The sequence below is a fragment of the Heptranchias perlo genome, chromosome 17, assembly GCF_035084215.1.
Source record: "Heptranchias perlo isolate sHepPer1 chromosome 17, sHepPer1.hap1, whole genome shotgun sequence".
In the NCBI taxonomy this organism is placed as follows: domain Eukaryota; kingdom Metazoa; phylum Chordata; class Chondrichthyes; order Hexanchiformes; family Hexanchidae; genus Heptranchias; species Heptranchias perlo.
In genome coordinates, this window is record NC_090341.1 from 15,448,263 (window position 1) to 15,470,056 (window position 21,794).

At 44.1% G+C, this 21,794-nt stretch overlaps 1 protein-coding gene across 1 annotated transcript in view; it reads right to left on the reverse strand.

Moving 5' to 3' along the window:
- The window catches only part of LOC137334384 (kelch domain-containing protein 8B-like), a 63,246-nt gene that overhangs the window by 19,485 nt on the left and 21,967 nt on the right, over positions 1–21,794 (reverse strand). Inside the window, exons 4-5 of the mRNA XM_067999100.1 lie at positions 11,248–11,412; positions 7,667–7,891 (exon numbers count right to left, since the gene is read on the reverse strand). Coding sequence (XP_067855201.1) covers positions 7,667–7,891; positions 11,248–11,412 — 390 coding nt within the window. The remainder of the gene's footprint in view (positions 1–7,666; positions 7,892–11,247; positions 11,413–21,794) is intronic.

Here is a 21,794-nt window from a genome sequence, read left to right on the forward strand (position 1 = left end):
AAACAGTAATGCTGCTCAGCAAGTAGGGATATATGGGACAAGTTAATGGGAACAGTTAAGAACAGGGCTATCAGAATTGGCTTACTGTATAACTGCACGTTTTCTTTCTTTACTGGGTATTTATTTATTCTTTTCCATTCATCCTCTTGCTTCATTGAGCATGTCTCTTTAATTCCTCACCAACAGTGAAATGTAAATGAATAAATTGGACAGTTGAGCACTTAATGATGAGAGCCACTTCCAAGGCTTTCCTGATAAAAGCCTGAAGATGCCCTTTAGAAAGCCAAGTTAAAGTGTGTATTGGACTCCTGTTGGCTGCTGTTGATAGGTCCTGGACTCAAGGGCAACTATCTCCAGTTCCAGCAGAAATACCATGACAGGGCAAGTCAGGGTTTCCCCTGGCTACAATAATGGATGAACTTTACATGGAATTTGAACAGAATGCACTTTACATGTCGGGGTGTCCACTTTGCTAAGTTGCACTGTGGCGTGGCAGGTGACTGAACCACGTGTGCAGTAAAGTTATCGGGCTGAAAAATCCACAATGCCACGAGCAAGACTTCCGATCCGCCAGCGCCTTATGGGCTTGACCCCTTTGGAATTCCCGGAGTCAGGCAATTAGCATATTGCTGGCAGGCACCCATGCAGTATAGCGGTGCCCGCTATATAGGAGGAGGGGCAGGAATGTGCAATGGTGGGCAGGTGCTTGAGTTCAGACCAGGAAGTCTGGCTGAAGAGTCAAATAAAGAAGAAAAATGGTCCCCTTTCTAGGCAGGCTGCTTTCCTTACATCAGCCAGATGCAAAGGAAATCGTCTTAAACAATCATGTGGACCCCACATCTGCCTTGTTCAATGTACTGCGAGCCTCCTTCTTGCCAGCAGACAGTACACTGGAGTTGGGATCAGTTGGAATTCTGGTTGGTGATGTCATCCCACCGGTGCCACCTCCATTCCTGATGTCAGCTTACAAGGGGGTGGCAAGAACCGCCCACCCCTGCTCCCACAAGAAACTCGAGCACTGAACAAGGATGGGGCGAGGGGAAGACCAGGCATCTGCTTCCCACTAAGTTTCAGCCCGTTAGTCCCGCCAGCCCCCATAAAAGTCCCATTTCTCAAGGAAATTCAAAGCCACCATTTGCTTTCCAGTTTTCCTATACTAGCTTTTATAATTTTGTGTAGTGATGGTGTATAAGAAGAGATTTCCCCTTCCCCACAATTCTTATTTTTTTTTTTATTAGTTCATGGGATGTGGCCGTCGCTGGCAAGACCAGCATTTATTGCCCATCCCTAATTGCCCTCGAGAAGGTGGTGGTGAGCCGCCTTCTTGAACCGATGCAGTCCGTGTGGTGACGGTTCTCCCACAGTGCTGTTAGGGAGTTCCAGGATTTTGACCCAGCGACAATGAAGGAACGGCGATATATTTCCAAGTCGGGATGGTGTGTGACTTGGAGGGGAACGTGCAGGTGGTGTTGTTCCCATGTGCCTGCTGCCCTTGTCCTACTAGGTGGGAGAGGTCGCGGGTTCGGGAGGTGCTGTCGAAGAAGCCTTGGCGAGTTGCTGCAGTGCATCCTGTGGATGGTACACACTGCAGCCACAGTGCGCCGGTGGTGAAGGGAGTGAATGTTTAGGGTGGTGGATGGGGTGCCAATCAAGCGGGCTGCTTTATCTTGGATGGTGTCGAGCTTCTTGAGTGTTGTTGGAGCTGCACTCATCCAAGCAAGTGGAGAGTATTCCATCACACTCCTGACTTGTGCCTTGTAGATGGTGGAAAGGCTTTGGGGAGTCAGGAGGTGAGTCACTCGCCGCAGAATACCCAGCCTCTGACCTGCTCTCGTAGCCACAGTATTTATATGGCTGGTCCAGTTAAGTTTCTGGTCAATGGTGACCCCCAGGATGTTGATGGTGGGGGATCCGGTGATGGTAATGCCATTGAATGTCAAGGGGAGGTGGTTAGACTTACTCTTGTTGGAGATGGTCATTGCCTGGCACTTATCTGGCGCGAATGTTACTTGCCACTTATGAGCCCAAGCCGGGATGTTGTCCAGGTCTTGCTGCATGCGGGCTCGGACCGCTTCATTATTTGAGGGGTTGCGAATGGAACTGAACACTGTGCAGTCATCAGCGAGCATCCCCATTTCTGACCTTATGATGGAGGGAAGGTCATTGATGAAGCAGCTGAAGATGGTTGGGCCTAAGACACTGCTCTGAGGAACTCCTGCAGCAATGTCCTGGGGCTGAGATGATTGGCCTCCAACAACCACTACCATCTTCCTTTGTGCTAGGTATGACTCCAGCCACTGGAGAGTTTTCCCCCTGATTCCCATTGACTTCAATTTTACTAGGGCTCCTTGGTGCCACACTCGGTCAAATGCTGCCTTGATGTCAAGGGCAGTCACTCTCACCTCACCTCTGGAATTCAGCTCTTTTGTCCATGTTTGGACAAAGGCTGTAATGAGGTCTGGAGCCGAGTGATCCTGGCGGAACCCAAACTGAACATCGGTGAGCAGGTTATTGGTGAGTAAGTGCCGCCTGATAGCACTGTCGACGACACCTTCCATCACTTTGCTGATGATTGAGAGTAGACTGATGGGGCGGTAATTGGCCGGATTGGATTTGTCCTGCTTTTTGTGGACAGGACATACCTGGGCAATTTTCCACATTGTCGGGTAGATGCCAGTGTTGTAGCTGTACTGGAATAGCTTGGCTAGAGGCGCAGCTAGTTCTGGAGCACAAGTCTTCAGCACTACAGCTGGGATGTTGTCGGGGCCCATAGCCTTTGCTGTATCCAGTGCACTCAGCCGTTTCTTGATATCACGTGGAGTGAATCGAATTGGCCGAAGACTGGCTTCCGTGATGGTGGGGATATCGGGAGGAGGCTGAGATGGATCATCCACTCGGCACTTCTGGCTGAAGATGGTTGCAAACGCTTCAGCCTTGTCTTTTGCACTCACGTGCTGGACTCCGCCATCATTGAGGATGGGGATGTTTGCAGAGCCTCCTCCTCCCATTAGTTGTTTAATTGTCCACCACCATTCACGACTGGATGTGGCAGGACTGCAGAGCTTTGATCTGATCCGTTGGTTGTGGAATCGCTTAGCTCTGTCTATAGCATTTTGCTTCCGCTGTTTAGCATGCATGTAGTCCTGAGTTGTCGCTTCACCAGGTTGGCACCTCATTTTTAGGTACGCCTGGTGCTGCTCCTGGCATGCTCTTCTACACTCCTCATTGAACCAGGGTTGATCCCCTGGCTTGTTGGTAATGGTAGAGTGAGGAATATGCCGAGCCATGAGGTTACAGATTGTGCTGGAATACAATTCTGTTGCTGCTGATGGCCCACAGCGCCTCATGGATGCCCAGTTTTGAGCATTATGCAAGAGTAAATGAATAAAGTAATCAGCATTTCTATGATTGAAAGTAACAGTGATCAACTGTACAAGTGCTGACCAGTGACAGCCTCCTGCACCTGACTTCCTGCCAATAGTGATCATAATCTTTTTGGGCTTCCATAATTTGCTGCTGGTCCATATTCAAGTCTATGGTGAGGTCTCTGATCCACACCAATATTGTGCAACATAATGTTACAATTTTGCCCATCTTTAATAAAGAACATTCTAATTCCCCCCTCCCAAAGCCTCCAAGTATTGCTTTAGCACTCAAAATCTTTGCTCAATGAAGGTCTTGGTTCATCCATATGCCTCAGAGTATCTGATCTCTGCTGAGAGGAAGGAGAAGGAACTTGCATTTACATCGTATCTCCCAGAAATGTGACAAATGGGTAGGGCCCAGACTCGACACTGCGCGAGCAGTGCGTGCCCAAACAGAGGGGCTCGAGGCTCAATTTCAAGTTGATGGAAAGTCAGGCAAGCCTGAGGCAAGAGCTGCACTAGATATTTAATGTTGTTATATGTTTTGGTATATTTGTTTCACTTTAACAAAAAGTAGATGAGTATATATATTTTGTTTGCTCCAAAATTGATAGAGGAAATCATAGCCCTTTTATGCTATAGATGTTCAATAGCTATCTATAATCATATAATTCAAGCAGGGTGGGAGAACTCAATCAAGAAGCTGAATTACGTTTCAGCTTGCTGTATGATCAGTGTTAGTTGATATCTGTGACTTTAAGTGATAATATCAATATTAATAATAATGATAAACATAAAAAGCCAGTAACAGAGCAGAAACCTAGGCTTGAGTTGGGTATTGTGCAATGAGAAGGGGTTAATTAACAATCTTGTTGTGCGGGGTCCTTTAGGGACGAGTGACCATTACATGATAGAATTCTTCATTAAGATGGAAAGTGAAGTAGTCCAATCCGAAACTAGGATCCTAAATCTAAACAAAGGAAACTACGAATGTATGAGGAGTGAGTTGGCTATGATAGATTTGGAAGCTTCATTAAAAGGCACGACGGTGGATAGGCAATGGCTAACGTTTAAGGAACGAATGCATGAATTGCAACAGTTTTACATTCCTTTCTGGCGCAAAATCACAAAAGGAAAAGTGGCCCAACCATGGCTAACAAAAGAAATTAAGGATAGTATTAGATCCAAAGAGGAGTCATATAAAGTTGCCAGAAAAAGTAGCAAGCCTGAGAATTGGGAACAGTTTAGAACTCAGCAAAAAAGGACCAAGAGATTGATTAAGACAGGAAAAACAGAGTATGAGAGTAAACTTGCAAGGAACATAAAAGCAGACTGTAAAAGCTTCTACAAGTATGTAAAAAGAAAAAGATCAGTGAAGACAAATGTAGGTCCCTTACAGTCAGATACGAGAGAATTTATAATGGGGAACAAGGAAATGGCACAGCAATTAAAATAATACTTTGGTTCAGTCTTCACGGAAGAGGACATAATTAACTTCCCAGAAATTCTAGGGAACCAAGGGACTAGTGAGAAGGAGGAATTAAAGGAAATTAGTATTAGTAAAAAAATAGTGCTGGAGAAATTAATGGGACTGAAAGCTGATAAATCCCCAGGGCCTGATAATCTGCATCCCAGAGTACTAAAAGAGGTAGCCATGGAAATAGTGGATGCATTAGCTGTCATCTTCCAAAATTCTATAGATTATGGAACAGTTCCTGCAGATTGGAGGGTGGCAAATGTAACCCCACTATTTTAAAAAGGAGGGAGAGAGAAAACAGGGAATTACTGACCAGTTAGCCTAACATCAGTAGTAGGGAAAATGCTAGAGTCTATTATAAAGGATGTGATAACAGGACACTTAGAAAATATCAGTGGAATTAGACAAAGTCAACATGGATTTATGAAAAGGAAATCATGTTTGACAAACCTACTGGAGTTTTTTGAGGATGTAACTGGTAGAATAGATAAGGGAGAACCAGTGGATGTGGTTTATTTGGATTTTCAGAAGGCCTTTGATAAAGTCCCACATAAGATGTTAGTGTGCAAAATTAAAGCACATGGGATTGGGGGTAATATACTGGCATGGATTGAAAATTGGTTAACAGACAGGAAACAGAGAATAGGAATAAATGAGTCTTTTCCAGGGTGGCAGGCGGTGACTAGTGGGGTACCGCAGGGATCAGTGCTTGGGCCCCAGCTATTCACAATATATATCAGTGATTTGGATGAGCGAACCAAATGTAATATTTCCAAGTTTGCTGACGACACAAAATTAGGTGGGATCATGAGATGAGGCGGACGCAAAGAGGCTTCAAGGCAATTTAGATAAGTTGAGTGAGTGGGCAAATACATGGCAGATGCAGTAGAACGTGGATAAATGTGAAGTTATCCACTTCGGAAGGAAAAACAGAAAGGCAGAGTATTATTTAAATGGTGATAGATTGGGAAATGTTGATGTACAAAGGGACCTAGTCACTGAAAGCAAACATGCAGGTGCATCAAGCAGTTAGGAAGGCAAATGGTATGTTGGCCTTCATTGCAAGAGGATTTGAGTACAGGAGCAAGGATGTCTTACTGCAGTTATACAGGGCCTTGGTGAGACCACACCTGGAGTACTGTGTGCAGTTTTGGTCTCCTTACCTAAGAAAGGATATACTTGCCATAGAGAGAGTGCAGCAAAGGTTCACCAGACTGATTCCTGGGATGGCAGGACTGTCGTATGAGGAGAGATTGGGTCGACCTGGCCTGTATTCACTCGAGTTTAGAAGAATGAGAGGGGATCTCATTGAAACATATAAAATTCTGACAGGGCTAGACAGACTGGATGCAGGGAGGATGTTTCCCCTGGCTGGGGGTCCAGAATGAGGGGTCACAGTCTCAGGATATGGGGTAGGACATTTAGGACTGAGATGAGGAGAAATTTCTTCACTCAGGGTGTGGAGGCCAAGTCACTGAATGTATTTAAAGGAGGAGCTAGATAGATTTCTAGACACAAAAGGCATCATGCGGTACGGGGAGAAAGCAGGACTGTGGTATTGAGATAGAGGATCAGCCATGGTCATATTGAATGGCGGAGCAGGCTCGAAGGGCCGAATGGCCTACTCCTGCTCCTATTTATTGTGTTTCTATGTTTCAACCCAGTGCTAATCGATACTTCGGTTATAGTGCTCAGAAAGGAGAATTTTGAGAATCATTCTAAAAATCTTCTTTTTCCTTTTGGCTTAAATTTGCTGAAATGAAACATTGCAGTGCAAGTAACTAAGGAAACATTTCAGCAGAAATGCTCCAATGGTTATTAGCAGGTGTCTTGAATATCCAAAATCTCTGCTTGCTGATTACTGAAATCACCTATGGCACTTCCCACCCTCTTATGAGCAGCAATTAGTTAATAACATTGGCACAAAAGGCTGTCAATACTGTGAAACTCTCAGGATAAAGTACACTTAACAGCACGGATATGAAAAAAAATATTTGCGGCCACTGTCTTTCATTTTTCACTAATTGCTGTGTGTTTTCAACATTTCGTTTTGCAATAAGCAAGTTGCACAATGGATGTAGGAGGGTTCTCTTTACCTATCTCCAACCTCTTTGTGCGCGAGCACCAGCACACTGAACCACATCTGAATTCCCAATTTCAGCTACGTCACTGTGGAGAGATGCTGAAAGGAAGCCCAGTACTTCACCAAAAACAGGAAGAAAATAAAAATTACAGAAAGAGGCATGCCCAGAACACTCTTCCTGGCACCCAGTTCAGCGAGGCATTGGCAGAGGTTGGGACCCATTTGCTTGAAGGCCTGCCCTCTCAGCCTAGGGTTGCCAACTTTGGTTGAACATATTCGTGGAGGTGTCATCACATGACCTCCTGCCTCCAACCGCCCCGCACTGCCTCCACACCCCTGCCATTGGTTGCCCAACATGTCCATACTCGCGGTGCACCGCCTTCCCACACCAATTGGACTCTTCATTACCCGAATGGATGATTCTTGACTGTCAGTCAAACAGCTTTTCTTCCCCCCCATGTCCAATATTTTTTATAACTAGTAAACAAAAGTGCTCAAAGAAAATTTTTTAAAAACACAAATTTTTTTTAATGCCCCAAGAATTATCTCCTGGGTTATTCGCAGCGGTGTCCTGGAGATTAGTCTTTAATTCCTAGAGACTCCAGGGCAATCCTGGATGGTTGGAAACCCTATCTCAGCGGGAGTTGGTGTGGAGCCCACCTAGACCGAGGAATAAAAAGGAGTGGAAGGAAGTACAGAAAGTTTGCCATCAAATTTTAAAAAATGAAATATTTAACTTGCCTTGTTCTATGTCAAACACTTCTACTGTATTGACAAAGTGTGGCCTGGAGTAGAAGTTGTGAGGGCCTGGCTGCTGAAGTCCTCCGAGGCTGAAAAAGCATTTTTCAGTCATAGCACAATTAGCAAATGCACGGCGGCTAGGAATGCTGGGATATTTGGTCCAGCTCTTTGTTTCCAGGTCCAAGGCCTCAAAAGCAGTCACAGGTAGTTTACCCTGTCTTCCTCCTAACAAAACAAATGGTTTGGATCACTGTACTTCATCAGTACATGCATTGTTTTTTGGATAGTTAATGTGGTGGAATTAAATTTGAACAATGCGATTCTATTTTACTTTTGAGAATGCTCACAGAAACGTTGCATCTTGTGACAAATATTGTTGACAGCACAAAGTTTTCTGAGCCACAGAGTGCTTAGCATTTCAAGACGACACGGGGGAATTTTAACCCCCCCAAAGTAACACTCTCTCGAGAGGCGGGTCGGTAATTAGAATATGTTAATGAGCCTGCATGCCTCAGATTTTAATAGCCATTTGTATTTTACGGCTGTGGGCCAGGTTACCCCAGGGCTCGGGAAACCAGGCAGCTCAAGGGAGGCGTAAACTGCCATATCCAACAGCTAATTGCTTTTCCAGCACTGCTTGTGGGCCAGGAGGAGCAGGGGTGCTTCCCCTGATCCCCCTGCGAACCTGCCAAACCCCCCCTCCGGAGTCTCCCCCCATGATCGGCCGATCTCCCCTCAGCCCCCCACTCCACAATCCAATATGTCCCGTGATCAGATATCTCCTGAGATCCGATGTCCCCACCTCCCTGCGATCTCGACCCCCCCCCCCCAGCGATCTTGACCCCCTTCCCCCCGCGATCTCGACCCCCATCCCCCCCGCAATCTCGATGCCCCCCCATGGGATCTCTCCCTCCCTCCCCTCCAGTCTCTGACTGCGACCTTCTAACGCAGGCCTTCCTGCCCGACAGCCAGCCAGCCTCTCAATCTGGCTGGCTGCAGAGCGGGAAACGGAGAAAAAAAATTCAAACGAGGTCCTGCTGCTAAATTCGACAGGACCTCCGTGCTTCCTGGCTGCTGATAGTCACCCCCTCTCTCTCCCCGCAAATATTGAGGCTATTATCATTTTGGACTTCAGTAACCCTTTGTAAATATATCAAGATACATATTGGGGTAGAAATTTGTTGACCCCCCCCCCCCCCATTTCAGACGCAAAGGTGGAGATGCAGCCACAACAGTCACCCATACTGAGAGGTTAAAGGCCGGCCTGAAATTGGGCCTCAGGCTTCATCTAAATAATCTGGGCGAGCTGCTAGCGGCTGTTATGGCTCCACAGGCAGCTCGGCCTTCTGCGTGAATGAATTTCAGGCCGCCTCAGGTGAATGCCGAGGGAGAGGGAATGGGAACAGCGGGAGGTGGGGCCAATCGCGGCTGGCAGCAGCCAGCAGGAGTGCTGTGGAGCAGGGAGAAACACTCCTGCTCTTCCTGGCTCCACGTGATTTTTTAAAAAATTATTTAGAATCTCCTTTTTAGTGGCAGCCAGTTTCTAGGTGAGAGTCACATCAGGTGGACCAGGCCTGGGGCCTGCTCCGCTCCTTGGGACACTGATTTCTCAAGGTAACCTAAAACCGGCATTGGACCCCTCGTTTACATATGCAAGGGGCCCTAACGCCTGTTTTAGGTGGCCACCAGGGACGCCTTAAAAATTGTCTCACCCAATTTTAGGTGTCATCGGGTGCAGGACATTTGTCTCCAAAGTTGGGCCTCGCTGTGCCTGTTTTACGAGGTCCAATTTCTACCCCATTGAGTCTCAAATTTATGTGATCTGCTTTAGAAGAATTTCCTGTGATTTTTCTGCATCTTTTACAGAATGTAGTTGATATTGGGTATTTCCCTAACTATTGAAAATTAAGTTTTCTGAATGTAGAAATGATTTAATTCACTTTATGTCTTTAATTCACAAATGCCTCAAACTTAGCACTTAAGAACTTAACTTACAGCAAGCATTAATTATCATGGGCACCCTCCAGCCTCCTCATTTGATGTTACCCATGGGCATGTGTGGGTTGGCAATGTCTCATGAATCATACATGGTGTGTCCAACATAAATATATATAGGGTGCGACTGTCATTGTGGGTGAACATGGGGTATCGCTGTCCCATGGTATACCACTCATGGTATATCTCAGACTCAAAAGGGACTTCGGTGTTAGATCTAACCAAATATAAATGTCTGAATTGCACAAGCACATTTGATAAATGTCTTGGAAGCAAATTCCCTCGGCTATTCTATTGGACTCCAGTCATAACTCTAATGGGAGTCTCAGAATGGCTCAGAAAAAAAGCCAGGACCCAGATATACCAGGTCCCAAAGTTGGTTGGGATTTCCTGCTTGAGTTGGCCAGAGGCTCCACCCATCCATTCCAAGGTCACTTATGTGGAGAAGATGGGGCGGGGCCAAAACCTTCCTCTGCTGGGAGATCCCACTTCCCCGAGCCATAAGGGGCTTGTGTCACACTGGACTCCTGATACACTCAGAGATGAAAAGTCTCCAGAAAGATGAAACTGGGCCCCACTCAGGAGGGGGTTCCATGTCGGAAGCATCATGAACCCCTGATGATATGCACCTTTTAAAAAATATATCTTTGGCCCCCTTACACAGGGGCCAAAGGCAGGACTGTATAGGACCTCTGGGAGGGTGTCGGGCATGGGGTGGGGGGGTGGGGGGGGCGAGTCTGGACACCTCCTTCCAACAGCGGCTAGGCGTTGGAGTTTCTGGCAGCATGGGGCAGAGGGCGCCAATTGTGGCACAAGCATCCACTGGCCCCATGCTAAATAGGTGCCCTCTCATTAGCCCCAACCTCCAGTGGGGTCAGTGCTAGAGGGCCCAGGAGGGCAAGGTCCCAAAGTAACAGCCAGGATTGTGCCCCATGCATTTTCGGAGCACAAGGCATGTTAAAGGTACCTTGAATCACATCTTCAATCCTGCACTAACATATCCTACATTTTGACTCCTTACATTCAGCATTGGATTCCTAACAAGCGAACATGACAGTCTGAAAGGACTACTGACTTCAGCATCCTAAGAACTAAAAGGCTCAAATTTGAACCAAGTGTGGGACACAATTCAATCTGAATGAGTGATGTTCAGACTCTGCCTAGAGCTGGAATGGTCCAGGCAATCTGGGGTTTGTCCTTGGATGCTCACTCAGCACAATCCCCATCCCCACACCTCCAAACCACCTTCCAGAAGAGAAAGCAAACCAGCAACAGTGACCCACTCGTAGTTTGGCAAAAAAATAAATAAGATGCAGCATTGGTGATCAGAATTCCTCATTCTCTCAATGCCAAGGACTAAGTACAAATAAATTGCTTCTGCCTTTAAGCCAGCATTGGACCCAGCACAGGCACAACTGTGCTAAGAAACCTGAATGCACCTGTTCCCTCCTCCAGCAAGTACTTCAAATAAACAATGGTAGCTGCATGTTATGCAAATACAACTGAAAAACTAAAAAGTGTTGATATAGAAGTAAAGAAGACAACATGAACGACTGATATGCAGCCTGCCAGAAGTGGTCATTTACCTAGGACATAGATTTTATTGCCCTTGAGGAAAGCAGATGCTGCATACTGTGGTGTTGGCATCGGTGGTAGAGGTTGCCAATGATCTCTGGCTGGATCATACACACGCACCAGTGCTTGTGGAGCAGCATCTGGGCCCATTCCTCCCAAAGCGTACACCCTGCCATCTGAAACCAAAACCACAATCATGTTAGGGGTGTAACAATGCAATAATAACTTAAATCAATATAGTTATAATTGGATACAACATGATTATGATGGCTTACACGTTCTATTATGCGTTAAAGTCAATAGGTTTGACTGGCACCGTTACAGTTAAATCCTACCGCACCAGATGCATTTGTGTTTATAAACAGTCTGTTCACAAGTCTGTATGCAAAAATAATATTTATCAAATATAGCTTCAGCACAGCATCTTACTATAATTCATGTCATTGCTCTGAACCGTTTTTCCTTGTTTATATTAACTCCTGCCTCTTGCAAGTTGCAAATTATGAATGTGAGTTTGTATTATACTGGATTAGCGCTACTTTTATGGCCAACTCAAGGAGCTTCTCCACCAGCTCACGTCATAGCAGTAATAACTCAGGCAATATGCTTACAGCCTTAGATAGAAGCTTTCTGTGTCAGTGAATTTGTAATGAGTGTCACAATCATAGCATCACACCTCATTCAGAGAATTCTTAGCATTTCACACTTACGCAATTTCTCGATTTGGCTTATGCCAAAATTACGCTGGTTTCCACGCCGATCTTGCAACATCAACTTACACCAAAATTTCCTGCAGCTCACACTAGCATACACCGGAACGTAAAAACCAGTGTGAAACAAGTGAGAATTAGTATAAACAATAAGGGCCCAAGGTAAGTGTGGAACATATGCCACCTTCCTTCTTTAAGTCCCTCCTTATCTATTGACTTTATGAAAAATAAATTTTGATGCCATCAAACCATCATTTATGCACAATAAGCAGAGCAAACAAAATGCAATTGTAGAAGCTTTTTCTTCTTAATGTAACAGTTTCTATTGCCATAAAAAAGCATTCAAAAATATAGAATACACAGTGCTGGTCTCAGTAAGGAGAAACAAAACAAACAAAAAAAAACACTATAAAGCACCAGAAATAGGAACTTCAAGTCTTGCTACATTTAAAATTTTGGACACAAATTTACGACCACTCAGAACTTGTGTAGATACAGGAAAGTCACATTCTCTGGGCTTTTGCATGGGGGTGGGGTTATGTTAATGAGCTAAGTGGGGTTTTAGCAGACATAACTCAGGAGCATTCAAATGATTGAGGAAATTCATGCATAGCAATGTTTCGCTATATAACCGGAGTAAATCAGTTTGGAAAAGAAAATCCATCATCTCATGAGTTTAGAAATTTCTGTTGGCAATAGTAGAAGGAAAACCTTTTACACATTCATATGATGTTCCTTTGCCCACTACTTTAATGTCGATGTAAACCCATTTAAATGAGCTGAGCAGTGAGAATTTCCTGTCACATCATCCCTTACTTTTTGCCATCGTGGAGAAAGATTTCTTCTGTTGTTAGCTGTCACAAATCATAAATCCATTTAGAAAGATGTTGCCATACCTAAGTCATGGAGGAAATCTTTCCCTATTTCTTTAAGCATGTTTCATTAAGCTTGGGGCTATGACAGACACACGGGGGGTAATTTTTAAGTCAGGGATATGAAAATTGGGTGAGATGTATAACAGGCGGCTGATCCAATATCGCCCGTTTTACACTATCGCCCAAAGTCAAAATTAACCCCCTCCCAACTCAATGCAAGTGACAAACATACCATTTCACTTCAATCAGAACTTCAGATTGTTTTTCTTTCAGTTATATAACAAAATTCTTTAATATGTTCACATATTCATCTTTATTTCCCCAGTGAATTGTAGCTAGTTTTAATCTACTTTATCGCTTAATCCCAGAAGGCTGGCAGGTTATAAATATCAACTTCCACTGCAATATGCAAGAGGATTGAGCAAGGAAGCATTCCATTACATTAATATTTGGGCAAACCAAAGACTGGTTCATGCAATAGTAATAGGAACCAATACACTTGGAATTCAATCACTGAGAAGCCAGTGTGTGAAAGGCTTGTATTTGGTGGTGATGTGGCATTGTTTACTGAATAACATCAGAATATGTAAGAGAAAATTAAGTCTGCTTCAAGGTAGGAAGGAATAACGGACTTTTGTTCTCACATGAAAGAGTAAAGTGATTGTAGCAGGAAAGGACAAAGATGACATCACAATTAACCTAAAGAATGAAAGGTTGAGAATGCTGATTGTTTCACTGACTTGCTCTCAGAAGCTAAGTGTTCAGTGAAGGAAATATAAAAAGGCAACAGTCTCACATAATTCAGTCAGACAGTGCATATTTCAAAAAGCTAAATGAAGTCTGGCGAAACAGCAGCGTACACCGACAAGTTTAAGAATACTGAGTCTTTCATTAACCAAGAAAAATTAAAGTAATATTAAATAAACACAGTCCAGCCCACCTCATAGCAAGTCCTTCCAACTGATGTGTCACTTGGGCGAGCAGAACAAGCTCCCACATTAACCACTGAAACCCTTCACTAAATCAAGGGGCTGAATTTCCCTCCCATTGGCAGGCTAGCAATGAACCGGTAATATGACCCGCCAATGTGAATCAGCCTTAAACCTGGGGCCCTCCTGGGGCCCTCAGCTGCTATGCAGGATGGGTTTGGAACAGTAATATCATTCCTGATAGGTTCACCACAGTGGAGCGAGAGGGAAATATAGTTCTGATGTAGCCTTTAAAAGGAAGAAGAACGGAAGCAATATCTGAAGCAGCAGCAGCATCTTTGGGGGGCTACCAACGTTTTCTTCATTGCTTTACTATTTAGGATGCAACAAGCTAACAATAATATTCTTGAGACTCTCACTGGGCTGTATTGCAGGACTCCACCAGATCTATCCAGGTGCCTAAAACGGGACTTGAGAATTCCTATGGTCTGCTGTATGACACTTCTTGTAGTGGCATGGACCTAATTGTATCTGCTATGTTCCTCTGTCTACATCAGCCCTGATCACCAATCAACCATCCAGGGACATGGCTCCGAGTCATAAGGGCTGGTATGGAGGATTGTTGCATGATGAAAGCATCGTTGCAGCTTCCTGTATATTGGCACTGACATACAGAATAAGGTAATTGGTATCGCACGTTAGCTGAACATTAACAGAATGTAAGCATTTCCTATTCATAAAATAGAGGGGGTTGTTATATGGTGCTTTCAGTGGCACATGTGTTCCATCAATTGCCCCTTGTACCTATGGAAACCCTGCTAATTTGTCAAACTCAGTAGCTCTCTCCTTTTGCTTGTTTGTTTCCATTGGGAAGAATATGAATTGCACAGCAAACCTGAATAGATGGAATGGTAAGCAGCTGCCAAACCATTGTGACTGATGCTGCACAGAAGGATCAAGAAGCAGTGGTGGCCTTGACTGGTGCAGACAACGTTGTTCTCCTGGTGGAATTGGGCTGCAGGTCTTCAGCCGCAGTTAACATATTTGCCCAAGAACCTCCAGGTGAAAGCACATCTTTCTGAGGCAATGACAATCTGAAAAGTCTAAGTAAGATCTTCTTGTAAGGAATCTTACAACACCAGGTTATAGTCCAACTGTTTTATTTGAAAATCACAAGCTTTCGGAGGCTTTCTCCTTCGTCGCTCACCTGATGAAGGAGAAAGCCTCCAAAAGCTTGTGATTTTCAAATAAAACAGTTGGACTATAACCTGGTGTTGTAAGATTCCTTACATTTGTCAACCCCAGTCCATCACCGGCATCTCCACATCATAAGATCTTCTTGGTCTTTAGATCCTGGTGAGTTGATATTAGCATATATATGAGGAAGAGATGTCTTCTCTGAAGTTTAATTCTAAGCCTCCAATCTAGCCTCTTCCATATCCTTATCCTCCTCCTCCTTTTCATTGCATGAGAATGGAGGGATTCCCAGTAGGAAATCTATGCCCCAATGCAAAGCAGTACTTTGAGCAGAACTGAGTAAAACTAGCAACAAAGGTCCTACATGAACCTCCAAGGTATTAAAGAGATCGATAGGCAGTCAAAGTAAGGCCAATCTTCAGTATCAACATAGACAATGGCCTGCTCAATGTGGTATCCACCTCAGAGATGCCTTACTGTAGCTCATACCACCATTTATATAGTGGTAGTAATTATTTGGGACAGTTTGTGGGGGAAGTTGGGAAAATTAGTTGAATGAGTTAACCATACCCGTTGACACGATTTACATTATGCAGATCAGGTTCCTGGTGGGCCTTGAAGGGTACTGTTGTTTTTGGAAGGATAATTCAGGTACAGTCTTTCTGTGGTGGATTTGAAGCTGTAGCCTCTAAGAACCATTCTGTCACTATCCCAAATCTGCCCCAAAACAGGCAATTCAGAGGAAGATACAGGTCAAGATATCTGAGCATATCTGCACTTACTTGTTATCTGGAAAGCACTTGAGCTAAGAACCACCATTGATTAATTTATAAATACACAATAAATATTGCACAGGACACCCAATAATGACAGATAATTTGATTTTAATATTTACATAATATAAATCAGAAATGCTACAGAGCTGCAATGTGCTCTTAGAATGTGGTCTTGTATTTTTTAACATCCCTTAAGTATCAATAAATCATCAATAAATCCAATAGGGAATTCAGGAGAAACTTCTTTACCCCAAAGAGTGGTAAGAATGTGGAACTCGCTACCATAAGTAGTAGTTGAGGCAATTAGCATAAATGCATTTAAGGGGAGGCTACAGAAGTACATGAGGGAGAAAGGAATAGAAGGATATGCTGATAGGGTTAGATGAAGAGGGGTGGGAGGAGGCTCATGTGGAGCATAAACGCTGGCATAGACCAGCTGGACCGAATGGCCTGTTTCTGTGCTGTGGACTCTATGTAATAATGATGTCGTAGAGCCCTTAACCCAGCCCCCTGAACAGCAGATCTGGCAAGAAAGCCAGAATAGTGCGATTTCCAAGATTCATATAAAAATGTTAAAATGGAAGCACCTTCACAGAATACTGCTGTGGAATATGAATAATTATTTTTCAAATCTGTGAAAGTCAACGATACGATACAACTGGAATGGAATTTAACAATTAAGAAGGGAAATGGAAACAGGGCTGGATTTTCCTCTGCCAAACAGCAGGATTTCAGGCAGTACAGCATCAGTGCAGTAGAGAAGATGGGGCAGGGAGGCCTGCCTCGAATCCAACAGTAGAAATTTTCCTCCCAACCACCAGGCAGTGATTTCCACCACCCATCCCTTGACTGTCCTGTTACTTATAAATAATGTCGAGGGGACAGGGCTAGAGAAACATCCCGATTTCCCTACCTTCTTGCTGACTCACTGTAAGGTTCCCCATGGAACAAGCTGCCAGCTTGTGCGGTGAACGCCGATTCGCTGAACTCCTTCAAGCAAGAACTGGACCTGTTTCTGGGCTGGAGCGGAGATCACCTCGTACAAAAAGTAGGTACTGTATGACATTAAACAGGGCCAGAGTGGTCTCCTGGAGCAGTTTTGATCACCTAAGGGGATTGGAGAGGAATTTTCCAGATTTTTGTCCTCAATTGCCCTGGCTTTTTATCTGATTTTTCTCTTCCAGGAGGCCACATGGCTTATATTATATATAAATAATTGTGATGCACAAGGCATCACAATTGTGACCAGTGGATCTTTTTCTGTCGGTCATTGTTCATATGTTCGTATGGTCGAAATCCTGCCAACAGTTCCTATCAAGGTGCACACATAAATAATGGTCACTTGGTTGAGGTGCCAGAGTTGTGGCTAGTGTCCATGGAACAATCCCCCAACAAAGCAGCCAATACCTTCAGAAAAGGAGGGAGGGCAAGGGAGGAGAGAACATTGTCAGAAAAAGTACATTCCAGAATACATTTTGGCCCTGAGCTTTTCTTGCCTCTCCTAGGAGATTACATGGCTGCAGGGGTTTGTTGGGGGTGGGGGTGGTTAAGGAATGTTTAGTCATGATGCTCCAGCCATCATTATTGTGGGACAGGCTTGATGGACCGGCTGGATGTGTCATTTTCGTATGCATTATATATTAGCCAATTATATCCTTTTCTACTTCATGAACAATTACTATTTACAGCAGGTTCAGGAATGACAAGGTATCTTACATAGAAAACGGTATTTCAGTTATCTTTCACTTAACAGAAATATTGGCCCAGAATTTGCTGTCAATATAATGGCAAGGCTAACGGCACTCAGCGTTATTTATGCGCAAATCGTTCAGGCGAGGGCAGATGCAGAGTTAAACACAGCACTCCGAGTTGTGCCGCTCCGCCGTTAGCTTTGCAAAAACAGGAGCTCGCTGTCTGCCTCACCATTGAAATGCATTGGGCGGCGTGAAGTTCCTGTATTTGCACGGTAGAAAGGAACTAAACTCACCACTGAAAGTTAAGTCATTTCAAGTCGAAGTACCCTTTTAATGATGTGATAAGTATCAATTACTGCCAATCAACTTCCCCAACACTAAAAATTACACGTGTGGAGTCTCATTCCTTCAGGTTTTAATTGTTGATTAAAAAAATGTAATTTTAATTTTTTTTTAAAAACTTTTCCTTTCTGTCTCCTTTTTCTCGCTCGCTTAATCCAATCTTTCTTTCCTTCTCTTTATTTCTCTTTCTGTACCTGATTTGACATTGAATTCACCTACTCTAACTTACACTTCCTTCTCATTCCGAGCGCTGTTAATTTTACAATTCTTCAATCTGATTGGTTAAGGAGATACACAGTTGCTTGCCCTGCTCACTCAGATCCCAGGTGCCCTCTAGATGGCGCCGCACCGTTTCCATCTCCCACTTCCAGCAACGTGTGGCCCCAAATATCATGTAGATTAAGTGGGCAACAAGTCTAACTGACAGGGGGTACCATTCGTTGCCCTGCTACAGCAAATTCTGGGCCATTAAATTTATGTTTAAATTTTGAAGTAGCAAATCCCTCGTTTTCAGATCATTGTTCATTCATGGTTAATTATTTTTCCACAGCATTCTACCATAGTCTACAGATAGTGCTGTACTGAAGAGGAAGCACTAGAATTTTCTCACCGCCGATCTTTCTGTAATTTTTTTTTAAAAAAAGATTCAATCTGTATTACACAATCGTCGTCCTGTGATTCAACACACATCTCCTTTCCCCTCCCATACAAAGGGCACAGCACCTCTCAAAAGGAAGAGTAGAAACTCAGTTTTAATTATTGTATATTCACCGTCCTTTCCAAATTTCCGGTTTCCCTGGAGACACCGTGACAACCTGATGACACAATTGTCTCATTTAAATAAATAAACTAATATTCTGTCCATTAACCCTGCAGCTGTGCTTGTGACATCGTTCCCACATAAGATAATATTTACTGAGAGAAAACCATTAACCCTTCAAGTTCTGCAGCAACGTTACTGCACACTTAATACGTTTTGCTTTATCTGTTAAGAATGAAACAGGACTTCTGAGCTCTAAACACTAAACCCACTGAAAGCATGAGTACTGGTCAGTACTGACCCTGAGAGAAAGATTCTAAGCAATAGGAAGTGAAGAATTTTCTTGTGTTTGTAACCTCTGTGACATTGTCTGCCCCCACCCCTAACTCAGCCCATCTGCTGCTTCATTCATGCTTTTGTCACCTCAAGGCAATTTTAACTCCCTCCACCCAGCAGAAATGGGAGCGGCGGCAAAGTTAATATCAAGATGGTCAACTTACCAGCCCTTTCCCGCTCTGCTGCCATTTTAACTCAGGCCTTCGGCTGGGTGGCCAAACCACCCACCTCAAATCAGGTGGGAACCTCATTAATCTATGCAAATCGGGGTCGTATGACGTAGATAGGACCCAGATGCAATGTAGAGGGCGTAATGGGTGGAGTGTGCGCCTTGGACACTCCATTCAGTAAAACCTGGTGGTCAAGTGGAAGAGGTCCCAGAAAAGGTAAGTCTAAAATTATCTTTGTGGGAGTGCTCCTCTCGGCTCCACAAGAATAATGCGGACTACTGTCGCTCCAGGGATTCCCCCCCCCCCCCCCCCCACTTTCTGCTGGACGGGTCAGCCTCTAGGCCGCCCAATATTGCACCAGTCCAGAGCCAGCGAGCTGCACTCCCTAGCGGGGTCTCGAGTCCGGGGCAGAGAAGGCCTAAGCTTTCCCTGTGTGATGCAGAGGAGCACTCCTGCTCCTCCTGGTCTCGCAAAGGAAAGAAAAACCTTTTGCGACCCCTTTTTCTTCCAACAGGTCCTGACTGGCATTTACCAGACAGGAAAACCATGGCGAATTCTCCGCTCAGGCCTCAGTTAAAATCACAGTCAGGTCCCAGTGATGTAAACTTTCCCAGCGGCTTTGGGCAAATGTCATTCCCGCCTGCTCAGTTAAATTCTCAAATGGTGGGATCCTGGTGGCTTTCCAACGGGTAAGTAACCTGGGCGATTGTAACTGCCCACAAGCCTGGTTTCCGCCAGACGGATAGGGTTAAAATCACCGCCTGTGTATGAAAAGCACATGGCGTACACATTGAATCTTCAAGAACTAGTATGATTAGTAATTCCATGTCTTTATTATACAGTCTTTGAGTTCACACCCTTGACTCCCCCCACATCCATGTTATTGGGAAAGCTCATTCAATCTTTAATTGGCAAATGTTATTTATCAAATGAGTAATTAATAACACTATAAAAAGGCACTGATTATGAAAAAGGAAGTATTGTTTGAGTATTTAAATTGTTTTATTCTATTTCAGATTTCTGCTATTTGGCCTCAGCAGCTCGCTTGCTTTAAACTTACATGGTTTCTCAGATTAAATTATTTTATGGATGTGGTCTTGAGCTGTTTCTGCCAGTGTCCACTGATCTCCCATCCCTGACATTGTCACTGTACCATCACTGATATAATCTAATGCTCCACTCTGTGTCTGACCAAGAGCATATTGGACAAATCGACTGAGTGGCAGATGGCTTCATTAAAGCTCGGAGATTTCTAACAGGATAATGAAATACAACAGTGCTAGTTGCCATTATGAGGGTTTGGAAGAGCACTGAATGCTGCATGGTCTCTTAGTCAAGTCATTTCACTGTTAACTATAAAATATTTAATACTATAAAGGAGGGAAACCATTTTCTTAAAGGCTAGATATGGCTACCTGGGGACAATCCTAGGTAAAGATAATTACCACAGCAAGGATTTTGGTTTAAGCATCCAGAAGGATGCACATCAATGGAAACTGCACTACTGAAGTGACATTTCTTAAAACCACACACAAAAAATTGCAAAATCACACAATACTCCAATCTGTGCATAATTATTTATGGAAGTGGAGTTTTAACCAGCTGCATGTCTGAATGTGCACATGTACATTTAAAACACATACATATATATCCACATACAATATATACATATTAGTGAATATTGTGAAGACTTACATACCACACCAGAAAGTAGGGGCTGGGAATTTTCTCAGAGCTGCTTCTGCTCTGCTACTATAACTTCGTCGGAACTGTGGCGGAAACCCCATTTACGCCGTTAAAGGAGTTTACGCCGCACTTCCGGCAAAATTACAGCAGCAGAGTGGAAGCAGCTCCAAGGAAATTCTGGGTAAGAGTTACAATTTCTTCCAAGCAAACTCCAGACGTGATTATATACAAATGAGTGTGTTTAATAATGAATGGCAACTGTTAGTACAGGTCAGCAACACAACTATATATATATATATATATATATATATCTTTATCTATATGTATGTATGTATGTATCGATCCTTCTGGGGCTTGCTTTATAATCCAACTTTTGCTTCTGCTTCCGAAGGAACGGAAGGAGCCTTTACTTCAGCTTCCCACAACCCAATCCAAGGATCATTCCAAAATACTTGTACACATACACATGCACATGCACGTAAATGTACACAGGATCCCGACGGAATTCTGAGGGACCACATGAGCCATAGCCCAATCCAATGAAGGGGGAGGGGCCTATCTTGGAAAATCTGGCCAAACTGTCCCTTTCCACACCAGGCGCAAGTTCGCACATGCCAAAGGCACGTGCAGCCTTGATTTTCAGAGATTTAGAAAAGTGAAGCTTCAAATGTGTCCCAGAAGACAATGGGGGTAATTTTAACTTTAGGTGATAGTGTAAAATGGGCTATGTCGAATTGGCCGCCCATTATACATCCTATCCGACTTTCCCTTCCAGTGACATCAATGGAAAGGAAAATCAGACAGAGTGTATAACGGGAGGCCGATCCGATATTACCTGTTTTACACCATCGCCTAAAGTTAAAATGACCCCCTAGGGCCCTGGAATGAAGACATTTTTCGGGTGGCAATGGGGTGGGGGGGGGGGGGGGGTTGGGAAATAGAATTTGGGATGGTCCTGGATCCACCGAGGTTCTGCCCCTTTTTTGGCCTCATCAGAAATCGTGGCAGTTTCAGGGACAGGTGCATAATAAACCCACCCACAAGGCATATTATAATACAATGCAAATAAGGGAAATCCATAAT